This window comes from Thermobia domestica, chromosome 3 (assembly GCF_964235325.1).
Source record: "Thermobia domestica chromosome 3, izTheDome1.hap1.1, whole genome shotgun sequence".
In the NCBI taxonomy this organism is placed as follows: domain Eukaryota; kingdom Metazoa; phylum Arthropoda; class Insecta; order Zygentoma; family Lepismatidae; genus Thermobia; species Thermobia domestica.
This window is the reverse complement of record NC_137456.1, coordinates 123,448,048-123,471,661: the sequence shown is the minus strand read 5'-3', so window position 1 is coordinate 123,471,661 and position 23,614 is coordinate 123,448,048. Positions and strand designations below refer to the sequence as shown.

Genomic DNA, 23,614 nt, shown 5'->3' with positions numbered 1-23,614 from the left:
GATCCAGAGTGTTTCCACGCATACTCTGGCGCTTTGATTCTGGCTCATAGTGATGAACTCATGTTTCATCGCCGGTGACTATTCTGTTTAAAAATGCATCACCTTCGTTGTTGAAGCGAGTGAGTAAGCGTTGATAGACCCTAACACGAGTGAGCTTGTGTTCTGCAGTAAGCTTTCTTGGTACTCACCTTGCACAGACTTTATGAAATCCGAGCTCGTCGTGGATGATTTGATGGGCAGAGCCATGACTGATGTTCAAAGCAGCTGCTATCTCATCGATAGTGATTCGCCTATTTGCCAGAATCATCTCTCGAGCTTGCTGAATGTTGTCATCTGTAATTGAGGTTGATGGCCGTCCTGCTCCCTCTTCATGCGTTACACTTGTTCGACCACTTTTAAACTTCTCGAGCCACAAAAACAGTTTTACATGATAGTGCACTTCTCCCATATTGAGATGATAGTCTGCGATGAATGTCTGAGACTTTGACACCCTCCGACCAGAGGAATCGGATCACTGCTCGTTGTTCCTCTTTGGTGCAAACTTCTAATGGAGCAGCCATGATATATCTGCAATAGAATGAAGAAAAATGGAGGAATTAAGATCACACTTTCACAGCATTACCACAACAGTATAACAATAAAATATGCGAGGACAGAAGACAAAGTGCGCAATGTAAGAAAACTTATGACAAAAGTGTACATAATTTCTGACTCGCCCTCGTATGGATAATATGCACACATATAGCAAATTATACAATGAACATGTTGTATCTATCTATAATATTTGGTAGAAGTAACTGGAAGATAAAAAGAAGGGTTAGGAACTGTAACATTTCGAACTACAACGTGCTGAAATTAGAGAAAATGTTTGTAAAGACAAAATGCACTTAATAGTGCTCTACACTACAGAGATATGAAATTACAAAAAAATGAGAAAAAAAACACGGATAAGTCTCCTGTCTCAGTTTCAGTATAAAAGGCACTTGCTAGTATTGCGTCGGGTTCACTGTATGAATGCTACAAGAATGAAGGCAATTTACTGCTGATCCAACTGTCGTTACCTTTTTCCATGCAGCAGAAAAAAGTCGTTCTAAAACAAATTTTGTTAGCTTTCTTCTGTTTTGACGAATAAATGAACAGCATTGTTCATCCCAGTTTAATTTGAGGGGTTTGTAGATTGCTCTACCTAGGAGCTGCAGCCAGTGGTTTATGTGGCTCGGAAGACAGAGCAAGGAAATTTGATTTTGAATGCAGAACTCGATACCTTCAACATTACTATAGTGGGTGGAAGACTCATTCAATAACAAGAGCACTCTACCAGGAGATTTGTGATTGTCAAAATGTTTCAACTACGACATGATAGTTACCTCTGTCATGTATCCATAGTCTGTCATGACAATGACCGAACGGGGAGGTAGTTCATTATTAAATTCTTCGTGCATTGGATATTATAAAAGGAAGAATGTAAGAGTCGCTAGCACTAACGCATCCAATTACTGTTACAGTTTCTTCCTTTTCTAATGTTGTAAAGACCTGTATAGTTCGTTTTCTTTTTTCTGCCAATACTTTTCCTAGTTTGATAATTAACTGCAATCTAGTTTCATAATAATTAAAAATATGCGAAGGTAGAAGGCGTTCTCCATTTGACTCTGTCTTTAAAGCTTCAAGAACATTATAAAATGTTCTACATCCTTCTTTAATCCATCAACTTGTCCATAGGATAGTGGTTGCGCCTGTCGCATACTACATTGGGATGTCTTCGTAGTAGTCCGTATAACCAGTCATATTCTGCACTTTTTCCCTTGAACTGAATGGATTGGGAAGTTGTTTCTTCGTTGCATAGTGATAAGCTAATCGCTTAGTATCTGCGCGGTATTCCAAATGTTTTACTGGCAGTATATATTATCATACTTTCTCTTATTGCGGACAAAGCTGCCTGTACTCCTTCTCCATATGAAGATCCATTTGTTTGTCGTTGATAATCTCCAATCATGGGGCTGAAGCAGAAAGGAAAATATTTGTGTAGCTCCTTGTCATCAAATATAAACACCAGTGAACAAATATCTAATTTGTTGATATTTATATGTAAGTCTATAAAAGATCCGACGTATAGCTCACAGTTGATCCACTTTTAAATATCCAACTATTGGTGTTTCAGATGACAAGCGGCATGACCTTGAGTTGGCTTCACACGGCGTCCAATGTCCAATTGGCTATGACGGTGTTGATAATTCGCGACAAGCAGTTCTGCACGCTGACTTCTCGCGCTACTGCGAATCTTGACAATACCAGAGGTTCTACTTAGAAATATTGAATTAACACATTAACTGCTCACTTTACGAAATAGAGAAAAGAATCACGAACACATACGTGAAAACTACATCTTTTTATGTCAACTGGTTGTCATGATACACGCTTTTAAAGGTTTCTATATAAAACAATTAGTAAAACGAGCGTTGAGTCCTGCGTCTAATTTCCAGTGGATTTTTCTTCGGTTTGGAAACAAAACTCAAATTTTATTACAGCATAATCGGGATGTAGCCAGCAGCTTGTTCTAGGGGAAACTTACTTTTAGGGGGAGGCAAGCTTTTCACATATTAAAATCAGAACAAATGACCTCTTTCAGAATATGAAAGCATTTTAACTCACCATACATACATACATACTATACACATATATTTTTACGATGCTATCTTATCAAAAGATGGATCTTGATAGTACTGAAGTTAAAAACGGGATTGTAAGAGATGAATCAATAAGCTCTAATTCATAAGAAGACAAATGTTGTTTATGGTAGTCTGTGTACATGACTTTGTGTTTATGTAGGTTAAAACAGTATATGCAATAATATAGAAGTTGAGTTCACACGGTGAGCGCCCAGTTAGGGAAATGAGAATCTAAAGCATATGATTAATATTAGCTGTTTTAATTAGGTATAGAAACTGTATTGATGATGTTTGATTTTTTTAAATTTTCGTATTTTATTATAAACGTCCCTCATTTGCATTAACTATTAAAGAATTTTATTAAACATATACCAGACGAACCTCATTTCGGTGCTGGAAAAGGTTTGGAAAGACAAGGCCCCCTTTTCCCCCGTCTCACCCCAGAGAATAGTAAGCGAGCGAATTAAATAATAATAACTCTTTGCAATCTGATACATATATATATATATGAACAGAAAGTATGGGAAGTTCGTAATATTGTTTTGAAATTGCCTTCAAGCCAGATTCTTCCTTATTCGAAAGAAGAAACGCAGTATGATTTTTTTTCTTCGTTTCAATACCTTACGTATGTGTGACCAATTACGTATTCCCTCTTTTCTCCTCTAGCAGGGACTCAAAAGCACCAGGCGTCTGAATGATGTCATAGATTATTGTAACCCAAAACAAACTCGACCATATCGCGTTGCTCACGAATCAGATGGATTGTTGTAGGACCTACACCAAGTATAAGAGTATGTTATTAATTATAAGAACAGACATGGAAACAAAGGAGCTAGTTGTGTAGGAACGCAACTGCTCTTCTAGCATAAACAGAATTCATCAGTGTCTGGGTTGCTTTCTTTCGTGGTAGTTCGTTTGTTCTCCAAAATTATACCGAGTACAAGTGCGGAATTTTCCTTTTAAAAAAAAATGCTGCGAAGTCAAGCTCGAAGAATTATTTTTTGTGTTCACAATTTTTGGAACTCATAGTAATAAATTTACAAGATTCAGGCAATGACGAAATACCTGTATTAATTAACACAGACGATAGTGAAATAGTGTTGAAGACGAGCGTTTAGCAGTTCCACTGGAATAAGTGAACAGGTTGAAATTCAGTTGCTATATATACTTCTAGGATGCACGGTCAAAATTTTTGAGTTTGCTGGAATAGTATATTTACATTGTGAATAATGTTGCCAATGTATGTGTCATAATCTCAACTGCAGAAAGAGCGACAAGGGAAAGGGAAGTCTGCAATCTGGCAACACCGCGCGGAATATCGCGCACCATTGGCTACTGCCCGTGATGCTTTACATCTGAAACACACAATAGCAATCAAATGCACCAGTAAGTATGATCGTGAATCAGACATGCAAATGTGCACACACACACACACTCACACATACTCTTTGTATCATTCACTAACTTGCGCATGTGTGATATTTAACCCGATAATAATAGGAGCATTTTGCCTCTAACATATAATTTTCGTACATGTGATAACTCTGATAAGTAGGCTTTGTTCTCAGCCGTGTGGACATAGAGATGTATTCACTTCTTCACCTACCTTACTTGAAATGGGCATAGTCTATATCCACTAATGTTACACATTGTTTTCAAACACAATCGTTTCTGCAATGTCTTAATATTATATCATAACACTTTAAAATATATATGTGATATTTTATGTTCATCTTACCTCCAAAATTCAGCGCTTGTTTCCGCAACTCTTCTTGCCTTGCAAAGGCTTGCGCGCGGTATCTCTCATATTAATTAGTGTTGCATGATAACTGAGAAACATTTGTTTTGCATATTTAACCTGTATGTGCGTTTTCCCCTGACCAGGAGCGGATTAAGGGCGGAGCCAATGGAGCCCAGGGTCAGGGGACCCCCAAAAGTTCCACTCTTTAATATTAAAATATCAACTTATTACGTTATACCAGTAGGCTTCAGACCCATGCGATTTTTTCCCGCTCTCTACGCTCGCGGTATCGCTAGAGTTAAGTCTTCTTCAACCAGCGTCTTCACGATACTTATTTTGTGATGGAGTGAGCTATTTTGGGCCTCTATTACAAACCAAATTATGAGCTTGTGGTGACAATTCCTTTGAAATATCTCTATCATTATTTAGAGCAAATCTAGGAGGTTTTTCAAATCTCCTTAAGAATAAAACGTTCCTATTCAAATCAATTTGGGCTCTCTGAGATATTAAAGTCATTCTCTAACAACATGTCTTGGTAAAAATTACTTAACACGCGAAAAACATGATGAAATGTTCTCCCATTAATTTTGAAACATACAATTGCTATCTTGTTTATCAAAAGAGAATTCTGAGTAATTCCTTTTATTCGTCTGTCGATATTCAATATCTTAGCCTTAGGTGAAATTAAATCCTCTCTAATTTTCGATATCTGCGAAGCAGAATCTAATACAGCATCAGCATTCTTATCGTTAATCAATAATGGAATTAAGATTATATTATTTCGTGTAGTAATGGATTTTACTTTCCTAATACAGTGTTATCTGTAAATGTACTTCCCACAAGGCAGCAAAGAAAATTTACGCGCTGGAATTATTCGTAACAGAGGACCCCCTTGAAATAGTCGACTCCAGGGCCCAAAAGCTTTAATCCGCCTCTGGACAACACCCGTACTTCATGTAATCACCTAAAAAATTACACTTGATATACGGGGTATACATTAGTAGCTATAGACATTGACAAGCACGGTCCACTCTTTCCCATTGTTACACATAAACGCACCCCCTCTCTCTACTATGATTGTAAGATTGCTCTTCACACAGGCCATTTAGTGTTTGTTGTTGAGTGTCTATTTGCCGTACACAGTTCTGTGGCAAATCCTATAAATATGACTTAAACTCTGTCCAGCACCGAGTTCCCTTAGACACGATTTCTTCGTCTATCTCTCGACATGTAAAATGGTAACCTATAACTACTTTTCTTCGTTACTTTCCTCATCAAGAGTCGCGGCGACTCAGTGGCGTTTGGGGGTCACAGTGTAATCCCAGTTCCCACCAACATTTGTTATTATATATAGCATCCTGGTGTAAGTAGGCCTATAGTTTATACGCCGTGCAGTGTCCACACTCTTCAGGTGACAATCAATTCCGTACAGTTGTAGGTACGTACGTGTCCCACAGATGACTTCCTACGTTCGCTGCATTCTGCTTTCTGTTATCACAGTTTGATCTAGAAGTTACCAGATTAACGTAGCGCTCCACCAGATTACAGGATATCTTTTTCTCTTCGTACGCAAATTATGAAATATGGTCATCCAGTACCTAATAGCAGGAAACATGACAGCTACGAATATCCATGCTAAATATGTGAAGTGTATGATGACATGGCAGTGAGTGATATTAAAGTGAGAAAATGGCTTAGATTGTTCAAGGAAAGTCTGCTCTGATATGACGAAATCTCTTAAGTTCCACCAGAGAAGAGTTCCACCATCCTCCAAACAGTCCACATCTTGCACCTAGTGACTTCCATCATCTGAAGATCTTTCTGGTCTACAAAGATTTATACAATGGTCAAATGAAAACGACCTGTGCATAACTGGCTATCATAACAGGCGGTAAAGATCTATAAGGAGGTTATCCAAGAGCTTGTTCATTTCGATAAACGTTTTAACGGCAAAACAAATATGTAAAAAGAAGGAAAAGAAGAGAGAGAGAGAGAGAGAGAGAGAGAGAGAGAGAGAGAGAGAATTGTCAATTCAAAAAGGAAATGTTTTTTTTATATAATTTTATTTCTTTCATTGTTATTGTAAAATGAAAGATACTTAAAAAATAACCCTCATATATGTAGGAGTGAACCCAAGGTTTGGGCAAAGGATAGATATACATGTCCATGTCATTTTATCTATTATAAAGTACGATCCAGTGGTATATATGTTATTTTATTCAGTGCAAATGTGGAGCTCAAAGGTAGAATATAGCACAAAACTACCCTTGAATATGCGCCTATATACAAGGTATGTAATTTTCTAATTATAATTGTTAGGTGTCGTTTATCTCGAGTACGAAGGAAATCCTTAAGTTTTACGTCCCACACTGATGCCGGTTAGGCTAAAGGAGACGGTGATGATGAAAGATGAGTGAAATGGTGGAATGAAGAAACTGGGAGGAAACGGGAGAACCCCGAGAAAACCCACGAGCACGGTGTTTCCACCACAAAGTCCACACCTCGAGTACGAAGAGTCTCTAATTCCATCTGCAAGTCCATATCTACGAATCAGAGTCATGTTAGTTGATTTTCTTCCTTTTCTTCCTACTATCTAAGTTGCAGAAGATCATTTCATAATTCACTTCACTTTAACACCCTTCTTCTTAGCCTTCTATGCATTAATTAGAACGTAAAGCTAAGATTGATTTATATTATGAGTAGTGTCTTGAGGCAGGGGTTAACTGGTTGTTTCATAGGCCACGTGAGTTTGTGGTGGAGAATGTCTACATGTGGGTTTTCTCGAGGGTCTCCCGTTTCCTCCTACATTCTTATTCCATTGATTATTTCATAATAATTAACTTTCATTAATAATTCTTCTTTAGCCTAAAGAAAATAATCATGGGAAATAAATCTGAAAATTTAGATTTCATTATTGATTTATATACTTAAAATAAGACCTTAATCCAATGAGAAAAAATATACTTAAATTACATGTTGATTTAGTAATAGCTGGCAACACAGATTTTATTATTATTATTATTATTTACATTCCTGGTGTCCTTCCGCGTTTCGCAACTTCCCATCATTTCTCATTCATTCATATTTCCTGTATCCATCAAAAAAAGAACGGAACGACACATACATAGAATAAAAAATAAACTTTGCGTGTGGTTCCTTATATTCACTGTTGATTTTAGTTTCATTTATTTTATTTCCATTTGCGCTTTTATATTAACATGAAGTACATATTCATCCTTCGTATAGGTTTACTGTTCTTAATATCATTACTTATTGAAAATATGAGTGGAGACATTCACAAAGTTTCATTGGCGCTCAACCGGAAATTTTTGTTGGGAAATGTACAAAGTTTAGGTGGGTCCAATACTACTATATAAGATACTTCGTCTACGTGGTATTGAACCGGTGTTATTCTATACCCGGAAAAATTATAAGTAATTCTTAAGCACTGCCACCTATGTTCTCAGAAAAAAGATATAGAAGTATAGATGAAGTGTAAGATGAAATCTTTGTGGCACATCAATCGTTTCTCTGCTAAACAATGGGATTTACACAGGAATATATTTCGAGGAATCCAAAGCTTTTCGGGGAATCCATATTCAATATGGAGATAATTTATATTAAAGTTTGTAAAATTACTTCTAACAAATAGAAAAGTCGGGATTTCAGGGGGGTCTGGACTCCCAGTACCCACCTCGTTGCGTAGTCTCTGGCTAAACAAGTATAGTTTCATTCAAGAAGTGTACTAATATACGTCGAGTTACGAAGTTTAGGGGGTTCGGACCCGGTGAATTCCCTGCGTGAGTGCACCCCTGTTAATTTTCTACACGGAGAGAAAATATATATTTAAAAGATAACACTGAAACACGTTTAAATTATTTTTTAATGAAAAGCATAAATGCTAAATTTCGTCTCTACATTTAAAGGATTTCAAGGTATCGTTATCTCAATACTATAATTGGAACCGCACCCCTTTTACTTCCCATCTCTTTTCTTACTTTGTAGGTCAAATCTTATATTTATTTATTTATTTTAAAAACCGCTTAAACACGTGTTTAGTTATTTTTAAATGAAAAGTCTAAATATCAGATTTCGTTATCTTAATATTAAAAAGAGCCTGAAATATGGGTCAATTTCCCTTTCTTCCGCATCGAATCTCCAAAAATGCATTCTTAGTAGTCTGGTACTATTTCAGTAATCCTGAACCTTTCTTTAACTGACGACACACTATACAGAATTTCCAGGACATTGCGATACACTCATTTTATATTATTATTATTATTATTATTATTATTATTATTATTATTATTATTATTATTATTATTATTATTATTATTATTATTATTATTATTATTATTATTAATATTAATATTATTATTAATATTAATAATAATAATAATAATATATATTATAATAGTGAAACCTATCAATTTTTATAACAACTCTATGTAACACTGAGCATTAAATTGCTGCCGTTGGAGGTGTCGATTGGTACAGTCTGTCTGGATTTTAACTAATTATTATTAAATTCTTGATAATTTTTTAAGTTCTGAAATTTCGCAACATAATTTAGGGGACTGCGTGACACACCAGTGTGTCGCGACACGTCAGTTGAGAGCCACTGCTTTAGATCACATATCTTATGAATTACCCAACATTCAAGTTTCTAATTGAAGTAGTTTGGGCTAAGCGTTGATCACTCAGCCAGGCCTCCTTTTTATAATGAGCTCCTCCGTGGCTAAGCGGTTAGCGTACGCGCCTTTGGCGTGGGAAGCCCGGGTTCGATTCCCGGCGGGAGCTCATGTGGTTCGGATTCCACGTTAATCAGTAGGTCCACGTCTCATATAGCCTCGCTGCTGAAAGGGACACTAAACTAAAATCAACTCAACTCAACTCCTTTTTATAATATTAATGATGAATATGTTTAGTTGTACAAGAACCCTATATAAGTATTTTGTTTGCTAATTGTTGTATTAATATGCAAGTTTGATATTATGAAATAGGAAAAGTAAATAAATTCAAACATGACAGATTTCGGGACCTAACTATTTTTGCATTCGTAACGGAGAATCGGGAATGTCCCGACAAGCTGGAGCGTAGGATATTTGTAATAATGAACATGTCTGTGAATACATGAATTTATTTCTGTTATGGTACCATTTTTGAAACCGATTTTGAACGGGTTCTCTTTTAGTATAGTTGAAAACGTTATTGAACGTCCACTTTTATTGTGTAAATTACAGGGCATTCTTGCTAGACATTGCAGAAGAGAGAGAGAGAGAGGTGATAATGACAAAGTTTGATAATGACCCGTTGAACTTTGATTGTGTATAACAATATTTGCTTATCTAAGAACACGTGACTTATCTGATATCGAAGATCAATAGCATTACAGTAAGCAGATAAATCGATGTCAAGATGAGTTCATTGCTCTCTCTCTCTCTCTCTCTTTTTTTTTTTTTTTTGTCTTAAGTGAAAATTGATTCGTCCATTTGGGCTTTTTAGTTAGTGCTTTTTCAATGCTAATATCAATGTGAAACATATTATTTATTGCACAAAAACCCTATTTATATATATAGTTTTACTAACTGTAATATAGAACAATTATATCTTTAAAAATTATCTTGTGGACTTGAAGCCTTTTTGCACAAAACCTTTATAATTTTCTTAGTGTTTTGTATCATTATTAAGGAAAGCTTTGGAAAAATAACACTAACAGTTAATTTCGTTTTTAGATGCAACCAATAAAGGTGAAATAGGAGAGAAAAATATCACAAATAACGTCTCAAAAGACTAGTTTCATATTACGAATTCTTCGGGAATATCCCGTTGAGAGGAAAACGTTACCCACAACAACGCTCACGTAGAGAATCACTAAGGCCATTGGTTAGAGAGAATCACGACTGAAAACGGGTTATGGAAGCTCCCAATGGATTTCACATTGTGAAAGAAGCTGTTGAAATAGGCGGAGACGACTTCGAAGTAATCTTCATGAACAGCGACATCAATATGGACACAAAAGAACAACGCATAAAGCAACTTGAAGACAAAGTTAGAGAGCAACAAGAAGAGATAAGTCAACTGAAGGAAAGAATTTCAACACAAGAATCAAAATTAATACGACTCGGAATCAGATCTGAAGATAACGACGACATTTCCACTACAGAACAGCTTTCAAAGGTAAAATTAAAGCAGAAGGGTTATTACATGGAGTGGAATTTTATATAGAGTACTTTTTTGTTATGTAATTAAGAGTAGATAGGCTCTATTTGACTTGCCTTGTGTACTATTTTATTATTCCACCTCTTTTCCGTTTTTATTTTTTCATTTTATTTATTTATTTTTGAATGTAAATGTGTTTCATTTCTTTGATAGTAGGCCTATCTTTTGAATGATAAAGCAAGCTCGTAATAGGCTGTGTGTTTTACGTTAAGTGTTAGTAGTTAAAAACTAAATAGGTTTTCACATACAGACAATCCCTAATTCGATACGTAAATTCAATATATGCAAATTCATACTTATATAGGCCTAGCTACCTCAGAAATTTCCAATGCAAGTATTAAATTTGTAAATTCTATTTTGAGAGCCATCCAGTGAGTGAGGCATATGTGCTAATTACACATTGATGATTATTGGTAATTAGGCAATTAACAATTGTTGAATTATGAAACTGTTTATCATTAGTTTTTGTTTCCACCATCGTCACTGTAAAAATAAATATACCGTTCTGTCTGTACCCTATTCATATAGGTTGAGGTTTTGCATTAGTATATATTTTTTCGTATCTTTTCAAACGCGTTTGCTAGAAATCGTCAGTTGTGGTAAAAATTAGACTTAACACAAGGAGCTCTGAAACGTTCTGTATAATTTGTTCTTGAGAAAAATCGTAGATAACTTACAGCTACTTTTATTCATTATGTACTTTTCTCTTGTCTCAAGTGCTAAAGATAGATGAGTCCAATAAATATGTATTGCCCTGTTTCATCTACATTGCCTAGTAAAATGTGTAAGTCACAAATAGACTGAAATACTAGTAAACCTTTTTAAAAAAAATCAAAATAAATAAATGCATTACGGACTGTATTAAAACCAAATCTGTCTACTTCAAATATTAAGAGAAATTTAAGTACAAGGAAGGATTGTTTAATATCTATCTAATGTGCATATGTTTCCCCGTACTATTCCCCATATCCCTCTTTACGTAAAGACACATATGAGCTATATAAGCATTAAAGACACATATGAGCATTATAAGTAAAGGAAATAGCTTACATCCATACGAAATATACTACTTAACGGTTGTCGATTGAGAGAGGAATCATGAAGCACTAATAGAGTCGTCGGAGTTCTTGAGTGAACCAAACACAGAGGCACCAAGTAGAGCATTGACAGATAAAATGGGTTTTAGGGTACGTTCTTTTATAGAATTGGTGCAATTATATAAATTACACATATCTCATATTAGAAACTCCGTATGATTTGAAAATTCGGAACAAAAATATTATTCAAATAATTTGCCACCTCCAAAGTTCGTTCCCCAATTACTAATCACCATTCCTCGTTTAAAGGAATCATCCCGAGAACCGAACTTGTGTCCACAGATTAAAAGCGGCTCATTTAACATTTGTGTGCACCCAGGAGGAATAGCATAGTTGTATAAACAGAAAATAAAACGAGCCCTCAAAGTATTTCTCTCTTTAACCAATATACTAAGATTGGCCTAGATGCATCAGAGTTAAATAAACTTCAAAAACACGCCCAAACAACAACAAAAAAGTTCTAATAACCTTCATGGGAAGATAAAAAAAGAAAATGACCAAGGATTAACCTATAGTAAATCTTTATTCATATTAAGAGGGGAAAAAAAGTTTCGGATCATTTTATCTGGAAGTAATGAATCCAGCCCTTTATAGGAGAGAACCATTTATTGCGCATATCCCCCAATATTGTCGGAAGAATACTAAAGAATCGCGATTTTTTAACTAAAGCATCAGATTAGTTTAATTTCGTCTCCTTAGTGAAGCGTCAATCGGGATTTGAACCCCTAGCCTCTCCTCTCTCTAAAGGAGTGGCCTGGCCCAAAAAACCAGTTTAAAAAACGGTTCAGCGACTTGATTCGCAACCCCCTTCACAGAACTAGTGTTGTAAAAAAACGGTTTTTTTTCTGTGAAGTTTTTTTCAATAAAAAACATCGTTCTTTTTCATGTTTTTTTTCAAAAGTCTGTTTTTTTTTCTGGTAACTATTATTTATTGATTTATGTTGCAGATTATTGAAATAATCAACAGAACTTGAGTCGAAGCCCTCGTAACTTACAAATCGTTTGCTTCTTTGAACCTATACGAGCAAAATTGTGTGATTATTCCTTTCGGTCCCAGGTCATTTTTGGCGTTTTCCTACATTTCTAAATAGTGACTTATTGCTCAAAAACTATTCATTCGATTGATATAGTTAAGGCCTTGTTTTTAAGAAAATAAATGTGGCTATTTTTTGGTGTAAGTTGCATTGCAGTGTTACCAACGGGTGGGAAATTATTGAGGGAAATGTAGGGGTGAAAATTTACAAAAAAATCCCCAACCGAATTTCAAAAATGTTTTGTATCTAGCACCACTGCTGCTATATGGGTTCAAGTCACCTAAACAAATCTTTGGTGTGTTGACAAGATACAGTGAAATCCTGAAGTCGCTGGCTTCCATCCAAAGAGGGAAAGAAAAAATTCTGTCATACACATGAAATGTTGACACTTTTTACGCCTCAGAGGCAAAAATCAAATATGGCGGGGTACAGCTTCTCTAATTATCCTATTGAAACTTTTTATGGTACGTTCTGTAGGGCAAAGAGGAAGCTTTCAGGTAGTGGTACGTTTGTTTCAATGTAGCCAGTAAGAGGGTAATAATAGAGGGCAAAAGGGAAATTTTCCGAATTTTCCACCTAATAGCGGGAATTAATTGTTTTGGCTGGAAACGCTGCCACCAGACAGGCGAAACCTATTTGAAAATAAACCGTAGTACTCGAAGAATATATCCTACAAGTATCATGGCGATATATAACAAAGTAAGCATGAAATTTAAAAAAAAATCTCATTCTACCTCAGAAATTCACTATTTTCTTACCATTTCCAGAACATGGTTTATTATAAACCTTAACTGTACTTCCTCTAATTATTCTAGTGAAACATTTTATGATGCGCTGTGTAGGCTAAGGATGAGGCTGTTAGACACTGGTACATTTGTTCGAATGTAGCCAACAAGAAGGAAATAATACAAATAAAAAAGGGAATTTTTTCCAAAATTTGCCCCTAAAATCTGGAATTAAAATTTTTTGTAGCTAGCAACACTACTGTCAGACACACACAAACTATCTTAAAATAAGCTTTGGTATCCCTCTAATATATCCTACAAGTTTTGTGACGATATCTAATAAAGTAAGCATGTCAATAAAAAATATCTCATTCTACCTTTAAAAAAAATCACAGTTATCTTTCAAATTAGAGAACAAGGTCCACTGTAAACCTCAACTGTACTTCCCCTAATCATATTATTGAAACTTTCTATAGTGCGTTGTGTAAAGCAAAGACGAGACTTCCAGATACTGGTAGGTTTGTTCCGATATAGCCAACAAGAGGGAAATAATAGAGACAAAACATATAATTTTTCCAAAATTTCCCCCTAAAATCTGGAATTAAAATATTCTGTAGCTGGCAACACTGCAACCAGACAGACGCAAACTATGTTAAATTAAACATTGGTACACCACTAATATATCCTACAAGTATTATGGGGATATTTAAGGAACAAAGCTTCTAATTACCAAAAATATATTACGGTAAACAGAAAAGTAAGGAAAAACTAGAAAAATCAAGGGCTAGAACCTAAATACGAATTTTACGTGCGTCCCCTAATTACCCCATTGTAACGATCTGTACTTTCGTTTGTTAAGTAAGGACAAATGTTCGATTGGCGTAAGTTGACTTGCACTCGGACGTATAGCTACGGATTTATAAACAAAAATTTCTAATTTTTTGCCCAAATATTGGAGAATTTTAAATTCCCTAATTGGCAACACTACGCGCAGGCCCGTTCAATTGATGTCAACAGTTAGGTATCCATCCGAGGTATCTACCTGGCAAGTCTTAAGGATGTCTTTCTACAACGAAGGAAGCTACAGGGGAAAAAAAAGTAAAGGAAATTCGAAATTAGAAAATTCTCGAATTTTTTACTGGGGTGAAATTCGACACCAGAAGAAAAAGAAATTAATATGATAAACTATAGTCCAACCATATTTTGCCAGAATAATATCCCGATATCTTAATTAGTGTCCACACTGGAGCGGATTAAACAAGTGACACACCTGTGTGTGCCACTTTGGCCACCTGGCCCACCGAGTACACATTTGATTACATTTTTTGACTACTAACTCGTGTTGTTGTTGTAGTCATAGTCTCGACTAATAATAATATCGTTGTAAACAATAACTTTATAAGGAAAATTTTCTCTCCTTTTTACATCTTAGTTCCAACACTGTTGGTGAGAAATGTAGGGTGTTTCAAAATAAATTTTGGGGTTCGTAGTATTTATTACATTTTAGGTATAATTATAAGCAATGCATGAAGTAAAAGAGCACCTCAAACAGTCTTTGCTACAAGTGTTCAATGTGAGATTCATTCATCACACGGCACACATCTAGTCGATAGGCGAAAAAGGCCCATAAACTTTCCGCCATATGGCACAAAACACATTCAATTTAGGGGAGTTTCGTTTTAATTGTACCATCTCCTGAGGATTTGCTGACGGCCAGATGCAAACATTATGATTGTTCACATTAGCTCTTAGGTGAAAAGTCGATTTATCACTGTAGACGACACGATCCAGAAAATCTTCATTGTTATGCAGGAATATTTCACTTGCGAAATTGGCACGTAAACCGTAGTCTGTAGGTTTTAGACCTGTAGCAACTGCAAACAATAAAGACGTAGTTGCAAGCGTCTCCTTAATATTCTTCACACAGACGGTTGCACTGTACAGGTTTAGTCTTTATTAAAACACAAAAAGCTTTCTGCTCTCTAGTCTCCATCTTTGCTACTTGCTCTTTCTAACGACAGACAGAAGAAACAATGCATGTACATGCGTGCGTACAAAACTGTTTGAGTTGCTCTTTCATCTGATATAATATTTAGAATTGTAAGTTAATTGTAATAGATACTACAAAGTTTCAAAAACCTAATATTAATTTTGAAACACCCTGCATTACTTCAAATTGAGTCATCCTATATTCAGGTCCTAGTCAATTTGTCGCCTCGTGCAATGGCATAATTTGCCGCCTCCCCCTTTCTCCAGAAAGAACTAATCTTAGAAGTCATGATTTTAAGTATGCTACTCCAGCATGAACAACAAAGGTGAGGGTAAGTGCAGTCGCACTCAGAAAGGCTTAAATACTTACTAAAAATGCAATTCCGTTGTGTCTGTTTTTTTCTTTAAATGTTAATCTATTATGATAGTGAAAGATAAAACAAACACACCTGCAGAGGAAAGATGGTAATACTTTTTATAGAATTCACTATCGAGCTTCAATCTCAATGTATCAGTTTGCAATTCCAGTACAACTAGCAATTTTATCTTTATTTCTTGATTTTTCTTCTACATCTTCTAACATTTTTTAAAAAAACTTATTTCTATCTTCAATGATAAGGAACTTGCTTCTGACAAAAACAAGACTACTTTCATATCAAAACTGTGATAACTTACAAAATGGAACAGATATTCACTACTATTCGAGAATTGAATTCTTGCATTTGACAACAATCAAGGAATTTGTGCTCGGATTTATTCGACCATTTGCTTTAGCATTGTCCATGTGGCCTTAAACTAATGCAACCTAAGCATAATTTATGAATGTAGTATTCAAATAGAAGGTCAGCTTAGTAAATGTAACTACCATCATCATGAAGTCTGTTTCCAACAAGAAATATTTAATTTAAATAATATACTTATGACAGATTTTGCCGGACCATCCAAGCTTGCCGTTCCACGCAAATGCACGTGTTGCTTCCGGGCTTAAGCCCCCTTCCCCGAAATCGTACTTACTATAGTAAAGTATATGAACTATCTTGCAGAATTTTCACATTTTCAGGCAAAGCCCCCCCCCCCGAAAGTTAGCAAAGCCCCTCCCGAAACAAAATCGTAAATACGCCACTGCATATATGGTAGAGCCGGCTCTGCATATCATATATATCTAGTCGACAAATTATTTATATATGACATTTAGAAAAATACTATTAGGCAAATTAGTATTAGTTTTTACCTTTAGACAAGTTATTGGAATTTTATACTGTTCGTGACATTATTTTCGGACTTATTAAAGGCCTGCTTTCACGAAAAAACAAATTTTCATTTCTACTTTTATTTCTTAGTTGATATTGATGAAAACTGCTGAAACCCGAATTGTTAATAAGTATGATATTCATGTAAATTGTAAAATATTTGTAGCGTATCAGTATCTAGCGTTTAATTTATGTTGCATTTTACGGTGATTACACCTACATAAAAATATTTCATACTTAAATAGACGTAAGATGCATTACAAATGACTATTTGAAAAAAAACGAAATTTAGAAAAAAAACGAGAGGCAATGTTTTTTTTCTAAAAAAAAACGTACATTTCTGAAAAAATACGAACCGTTTTTTTTCTATTTACAACACTACACAGAACCCTCTTCCTGTGTGGTACAGTTTACAGACCAAGCCCGTTGCCCCTCAGACTCTCTTCCTCTTAGAGTTGTGGTCTGAAAATATGTCACAATTATATTTGATGCATCCCGGCAATACAGCCCTCTTGGTGCACTGTGTCACTCTCCAGCCGCCTCTTCGGCCGAGAAATTAATAAGAATTCCAGAAAAAAGATTCCGTCCCCTCTTGGACAGAACCCTAACCATCTACCTTTTTGTTTAGACGGTCGAGCTGGAATCTTCCCCCACCTATGATTCTCCTGTTCTTATATAGGAGTTACAGCCAACGGTCACCAGCCAGATGCTTGGTTTAAAATATTTTAAAATTAACGAAAAAGTATTTTTTTTTTTTTTAAAAAAAAGGGAAAGATTATTGTTCGTTTCTGGCTCTCCCCTAAGTGAGCTGTTAAAAAAAAAAAAAAAAGAGTCGTGTTTCGAAAAGAAGGAAACTGTTGTTAGTTAACAAGCTACAGAAAACAAAATTATACAAGGACAAGAATAAAAATATAGATTATAAGAACTGTAATAATAATTTACCCGGCCGGGATTTCTTTCTAAATCTATATTAACTAAGAATACAATATATAAGAATAATAAACAAGATAATAATTACAAATATTAATAGCAGCTCCCTAAGAGGGGGACTGTAAATTTACTGGAACAAAAGAAATAAGTATTAATATGATTTGCAAAATCAGAAGGTTGGTCGCCACAGAAATAAAAAATCACCTTTGGATCCTATGTGAGAAGCTAATCTAGTCAAAACTTGTTTCTCATCTACCGAAGATATAATTTGCTTTATAGTAGGATTCTCAAAGTGCGCTCCGCGGAACCCTTGAGCTTCTCGAAATGGATGATGGGGTTCCGTGACTCTTTCTCGGAAGAAATCCAAGGTGACCAGAATTTTTACTTGCAAAAACGGGACGCATACGAATCGACGAGGGGAGGGGGGGTAAATATCTGACTTTCAGATTGCATTTTGGAACTCAGTAGTGTTTTCAATTTACAAAATACACAAGTAAGAGAGATAACACAGTGTTTCTAATTTAAGTACTATCCAACAATGCTTTTAACTACTTGAACACTCAGAATTTCCATTCAATTCCCACTTAAACCACAGAACACTGAATTCCCATTTGAACATTCAGAAGTTCCATACACGACTGAACCTTCCCAATGAGTGTTGGTACGGAAAAGTGTAGAATTTGCACTGAACATTTTTATTTTGAATAATAATTACGGGATACCTGGGTCATTTTTGCTTAATAACGGGACATTTAGACGTCCCGTTTGAGAATCAGAAAAAAAAAACTGGACAACGATTGAAAAAAGGGACTGTCCCGGCTAAAACGGGACGGCTGGTCACCTTGAAGAAATCCTAATGAAACGGTTAAATTGGACATTTAAAAAACTTTAAAAAATCTTGGATTCCTTCAATTTGATTATGAAATTATTTGCACAATTTATGTGCTTTCTTCAAAGGGCTTGCCAATGGTATCAAAACTTATGTATGTCTGAAGAGTACAAATTAAAACAGTTCATATTAAAAGCTCTTTCGTGTCTAAGCGGTTAGGGTACACAACTTTAGCGCGGGAGAGACCCGGGTTCGATTTCCGGCGGAAGCTCGTGTGGTTCGGGTTCCACGTTAATCATTAGGTCCACGTCTCATATAACCTCGCTGCTGAAGAGGATGTTAAACTTAAAATTACCTCAATTTATATCAACTTCTCAGTAGTGTTTTCAATTTACAAAATACACAAGTAAGAGAGATAACACACAGTGTTGCTAATTTAAGTACTATGCAACAATGCTTTTAACTACTTGAACACTCAGAATTTCCATTCAATTCCCACTTATGATCTCATTCTCCAACTATGATCTTTGAAAAACAGAAAAGGAATATTAAACATCACTACAGAAAATGGCAGAGAGCACAAGACAGTAACAATTTTCAGCCACAAGTATGAACTTTTGAATCAATGGAAACATTTCCATTTTTTCTTCTTTGGATCAGGAAGCAAACAGATGCTATATAGCATTCTTTATTTAAAGATATGACCTAAACACGGACAAAAGCAGCAGGCCCAAAACCAGCCACAGAGGTTTGGGCGGGCCATGAGTATGTTAGGGGGGCCAAGTCATTAAAAAATTATCTTACAAATACCTAAATTGTGCAATTTGTATTGTGGTCTGGATGGGCCACGAAAAGTTTAGGGGGGGAGCAGGCCTCCCCTAGCCCCCTCTGGTTGCGGGCCTGAAGAGCACAGAAACAATGTTCCAGGGGAGGGGGATATCACACTTAGTATTCGCGGAGCGCTGCTGATACTATTCAATTTTATTATTATATTATAAACGTGGGGGCAGTGCACCCCCCAAAAATGTCAAGAAATACTGGACAAGAAGTGTTTAGATAAATGTCGCCTAACAATCGTAGCTTCATGATATCTATTATTTCAAAGAGGAATATCTCTCCACATTTATTTGTGTGTTTTATTACTTTATCAAGAATTGACGGGGGGAGGGGAAGCGGGTTTAGAAATTAAAAAAAAAAAAGAAAAAACTTGCTTTCGAGGAAGGGGTGTTCGGGATTCTCGAAAGAGTGCAAGATACCGGTATTTGTCGAAGACAGTGGCTTTGACCTCTGCCTTTGCGCGTTTCTTCCGCGTCTTAATTCTGTTTCCCTCAGCTAAAAACATAACCATGATAACAAGAAAACGAATCAAAACTCACATAGCGGAGAGAAAACAAAACGCCTAGCTGGGGACGCTCCATCATTTTTTCCCCCTGGCTGAATCCCTCTGCTCACAAATTTGGTTTCCTTCTTATCCCTTGGGCAATTTCACTCTGTGGATAATTGGGTTTTGTTTTCTATTTTTACTTGGTGGTTAGAGGTTCGTGACAAGTAGAAAAATCCTAGTTTTACTATTAATGTTATTTTATCAACATTATTAAAATTCACTTTAATTATGTGAACATTTTGTACCTTCCAGAGGGCACGGTGGCTCTGTGGTAGAGCGTACACCTCTGGTGTGTGGAGTTCCTGATTCGATCCCAGCTCGCGCCAAATGGACTTTGTAGTGGCAAACACCGTGTGCGTGGGTTTTATCGGGCCATGTTACATCCCACTTTATTTATTTCACCATTTCATACATTTCTTATCATCACCGTCTCCTTTAGCCTACATGGCATAATCGTGGGACGTAGAATAAAACTGAGTTTTTTTTTTTTTTTTTTTTTTTTTTTTTTTTTTTTTTTTTTTTTGTAAAAAGGGCTCCGTTACCAAAAACGTTTAAGAAGCCCTGCTTTACACTATTCTCCCTTCTTCCGGATATACTCAAAGATCTCTTTGCAGAAGAGGATAGCACGGTAACTCAATAGTAGAGCGCTTACTTCTGGTGATGTGAGAGGATCCTCCTCGATCCGTTCAAAGGCCATATGTGACGCTTGTGGTGAACAACAACGTATCCATGAGTTTTTAGATTCTACCGTTTCGTCCCACATTCATGTTTCACCAATCCTTTCAAAATAATTAACTTTACTTCCCCCACCTCGCTGGTCTAATGGCCAGCGCGCGCGCCTTTAGTGCACATGATCCCGGAAGAAGTTCCTTGAAATTTGGATGCATTTTGGTGGTTCGGATTCTACCTTAAACTGTAGGTCCACGTCTCGTATAGCCTTGGTACAAAAGGGGCTCTAAACTTGAACCCAATGAACAGATTTACTTTCATTACCACAGTCTCCTTTAGCCTATAAAGCGTAATCGTAAAACATTAAATTAAATATTTCATTTCCCAAATACTGCCCAAGTAGAATTCCCGACATGCATTTCGAAATTCCAATGCAAGTGATTCCCTCTCCGCAATCCGAGACATCTCAGTCTTATCCGTATGGTATTCAGTGACTAGTATATATTGTGAGATGCTGCATTATGTCAACTTTCTCCATTCAACCCTGTATTGTTTTTTTATTTTTAATATTTTCAGAAAAAGTTTCTTTTTAAAAACCTTCAGCCTCTGTTCTTCCCTACGAGATAAAAACTGGCCTTCATATGCATACGATACAAACAGGAGAAGGTATGTAGTTATATATATATATATATATATATATATATATATATATATATATATATATATATATATATATATATATATATATATATAGGGTGTCCATAAAGTCTGTTGCCGCCCCGTGTATCTTCGAAACGACAAAGAATATGATAAAACGCAAAAACACGTCCATCATTATTTTAAGAGGCTTGAATTTTCAGTTATAAAAGGTCCATCCAAGACACCGCCAGATAGGTATACGAGGGGTCATGTTTTTGCATTTTATCATATTCAGTTTCGAAGATACACGGGGTGGCAACAGACTTAATGGACACAAAATGTGAACCCTGCCATTTTGGATAGGGCCAACATAGAGACTTGAAACTTTCGGCGAAATATTTCTCTTGTCGAGTCCTTTCCAACGATATATTACTCGACCTCCTTTGCCATTTAAAATTTTCAAGTTGACCCCATGTACCCCTATATGGGGGTGTCTGGGATGGATCTTTTATAGCTGAAAAATCAAGCCCCTTAAAATAATGATGGACGTGTTTTTGCGTTTTATATTTGCAGTCGATTCGAAGATACACCGGGTGGCAATGTACTTTATGGACACCCTATATATATATAAGGGTTGGATTTTTAGTAATGGCAACAACGGTATAGTAAATTCCAAAACATGTGAGCCTTCTCTCACACCACTACCAAAAGGGCAACCCACCCCTTGTTAGAACGATGGTTGGTGGTTGTTGCCAGATGACCGATGTCATTAGGTAGAAGGAAAAACAAGAAGGAAAAAAGGAAAACAAGTGAAAAATAGACACAATGTTATTACTTTTTGTAATAGATTTAACATAGCATTATTATTGTAATTATTATTATTATTCAGGAGTGTCAACAGGCAGGTTTTAGGTGCTGGTTGTATCCATAAGATTATTATTATTATTATTATTATTATTATTATTATTATTATTATTATTATTATTATTTGAAAGACAAAATACTTCATTGAAAGTAGCACAGTCGGATCAATTATACCTTAATGATGCCTTTAAGAATGTTACCTATAAAGGAGAACTTAGCATTTTCAAATAGGTCTAATTAATTGTCATAGCCAAGAATGCATTCTCTTTTAATTGAAAGAGCAAAATTGTGGAGGGAGGCATAAGGAAATCTAGATTGATTTTGTATTGATAGAAATTAGCACAGGCTGCCACGTTAGCGTCCTATTATTTGGGATGTAAATTAGTATGGGTACTCTTATTCTTATTTTTCCTTTTTTCTGGGGGTCGGGAATCCTCTACTACTTATTTTGGCTGTAACTGGAAATTTGGGGAATGATTGCGCCCAAGAACTTGAAGGATGGGTACCACTGTTATTTTTATTAGTATTAGTGGCTGAAAGTTACTACAAACTCCCTGGAGATACAGCCTATGAATGTGTGTGGCCAGCCAGCCAACTTTTAGTGGGTGATGCCAGTACATGACTTCCATCGCCTTTATTTCTGGATCTCTAGACCAGGCTCATTATCTTTTAATTAGAAAAAAAAAAACTCCACTTGTCTCAAAATGTGAAGTGAATAACGAAAATTGTGCCTGGAAATCAAAGTCAGAACCACGAATATGATAAGTGTGTGCAGAGGCCATTTTACTGCTACTACCAGGAGCGTCATTTCAAATTTTGTTTGGGGGGCAAGACCCCTTGATATAAGTAAAATTTAGCGTTTTTCACTGATTTACTACTATTCTATTGGTAAAATCTATATAAATCTCAGACTCAGGGGGGGCAATTACCCCTCTCTTCCCCCCTAAATGACGCCCCTGGTTACTACTATTGTCGTTACTACTTTTACTACTACTACTACTAATAATAATAATAATTATTATTATTATTTCAACATTAATATGTGTGTGATCAAAATGTAGTAAACTCTTACCTTTCTTGTTTATGAGCTATCATCATCATCACTCTCATCTTCTGAAGAATCTGTTACTTGTACACAGATTTCAATCCTTTCATCAAAAATAGATTGAAAGTTTTCGTAACTTCCTTCAATGCTTTCTACATGTTTGATATAATTTATCCACTTTTCGGGCGTCACATGATTGCACGACTCCTTAAGAAGTTGTATTACTTCCCCCACTGGTCATTTCCTTAAATTTTGAGACGAAACCCTACCCTTCAGTTCTGACCACACCATTTCGATGGGGTTGAGGACGCAATGGTAAGGTGGTAAACATAGCACAATATGCCCATTTTTTGCAGCTAATTCGTCCACCGCATATTTCTTTTTTCTGTCGGTAACAGAGGTGTTCTTTCTATAACTTCAAGGAGAACAGAAATTATAGGAACAGGATTAGGAATGGGGATATTATGCAAGGTCATATAGTTAAGAATTTGACTTTTCTTCCAGGAAAAGGTTGGTTTTGGGTTAAGAAC

At 35.9% G+C, this 23,614-nt stretch overlaps 1 protein-coding gene across 3 annotated transcripts in view; it reads left to right on the top strand.

The window, feature by feature from the left end:
• LOC145680697 (stimulator of interferon genes protein homolog) overlaps nt 1-23,614 on the top strand; it is a 95,038-nt gene that overhangs the window by 28,791 nt on the left and 42,633 nt on the right. For all 3 annotated transcript variants that reach the window (XM_081751611.1, XM_081751612.1, XM_081751610.1), the window contains exon 2: nt 10,143-10,587. In XM_081751611.1, coding sequence (XP_081607737.1) covers nt 10,324-10,587 — 264 coding nt within the window. In that variant the 5' untranslated portion in view covers nt 10,143-10,323. The remainder of the gene's footprint in view (nt 1-10,142; nt 10,588-23,614) is intronic.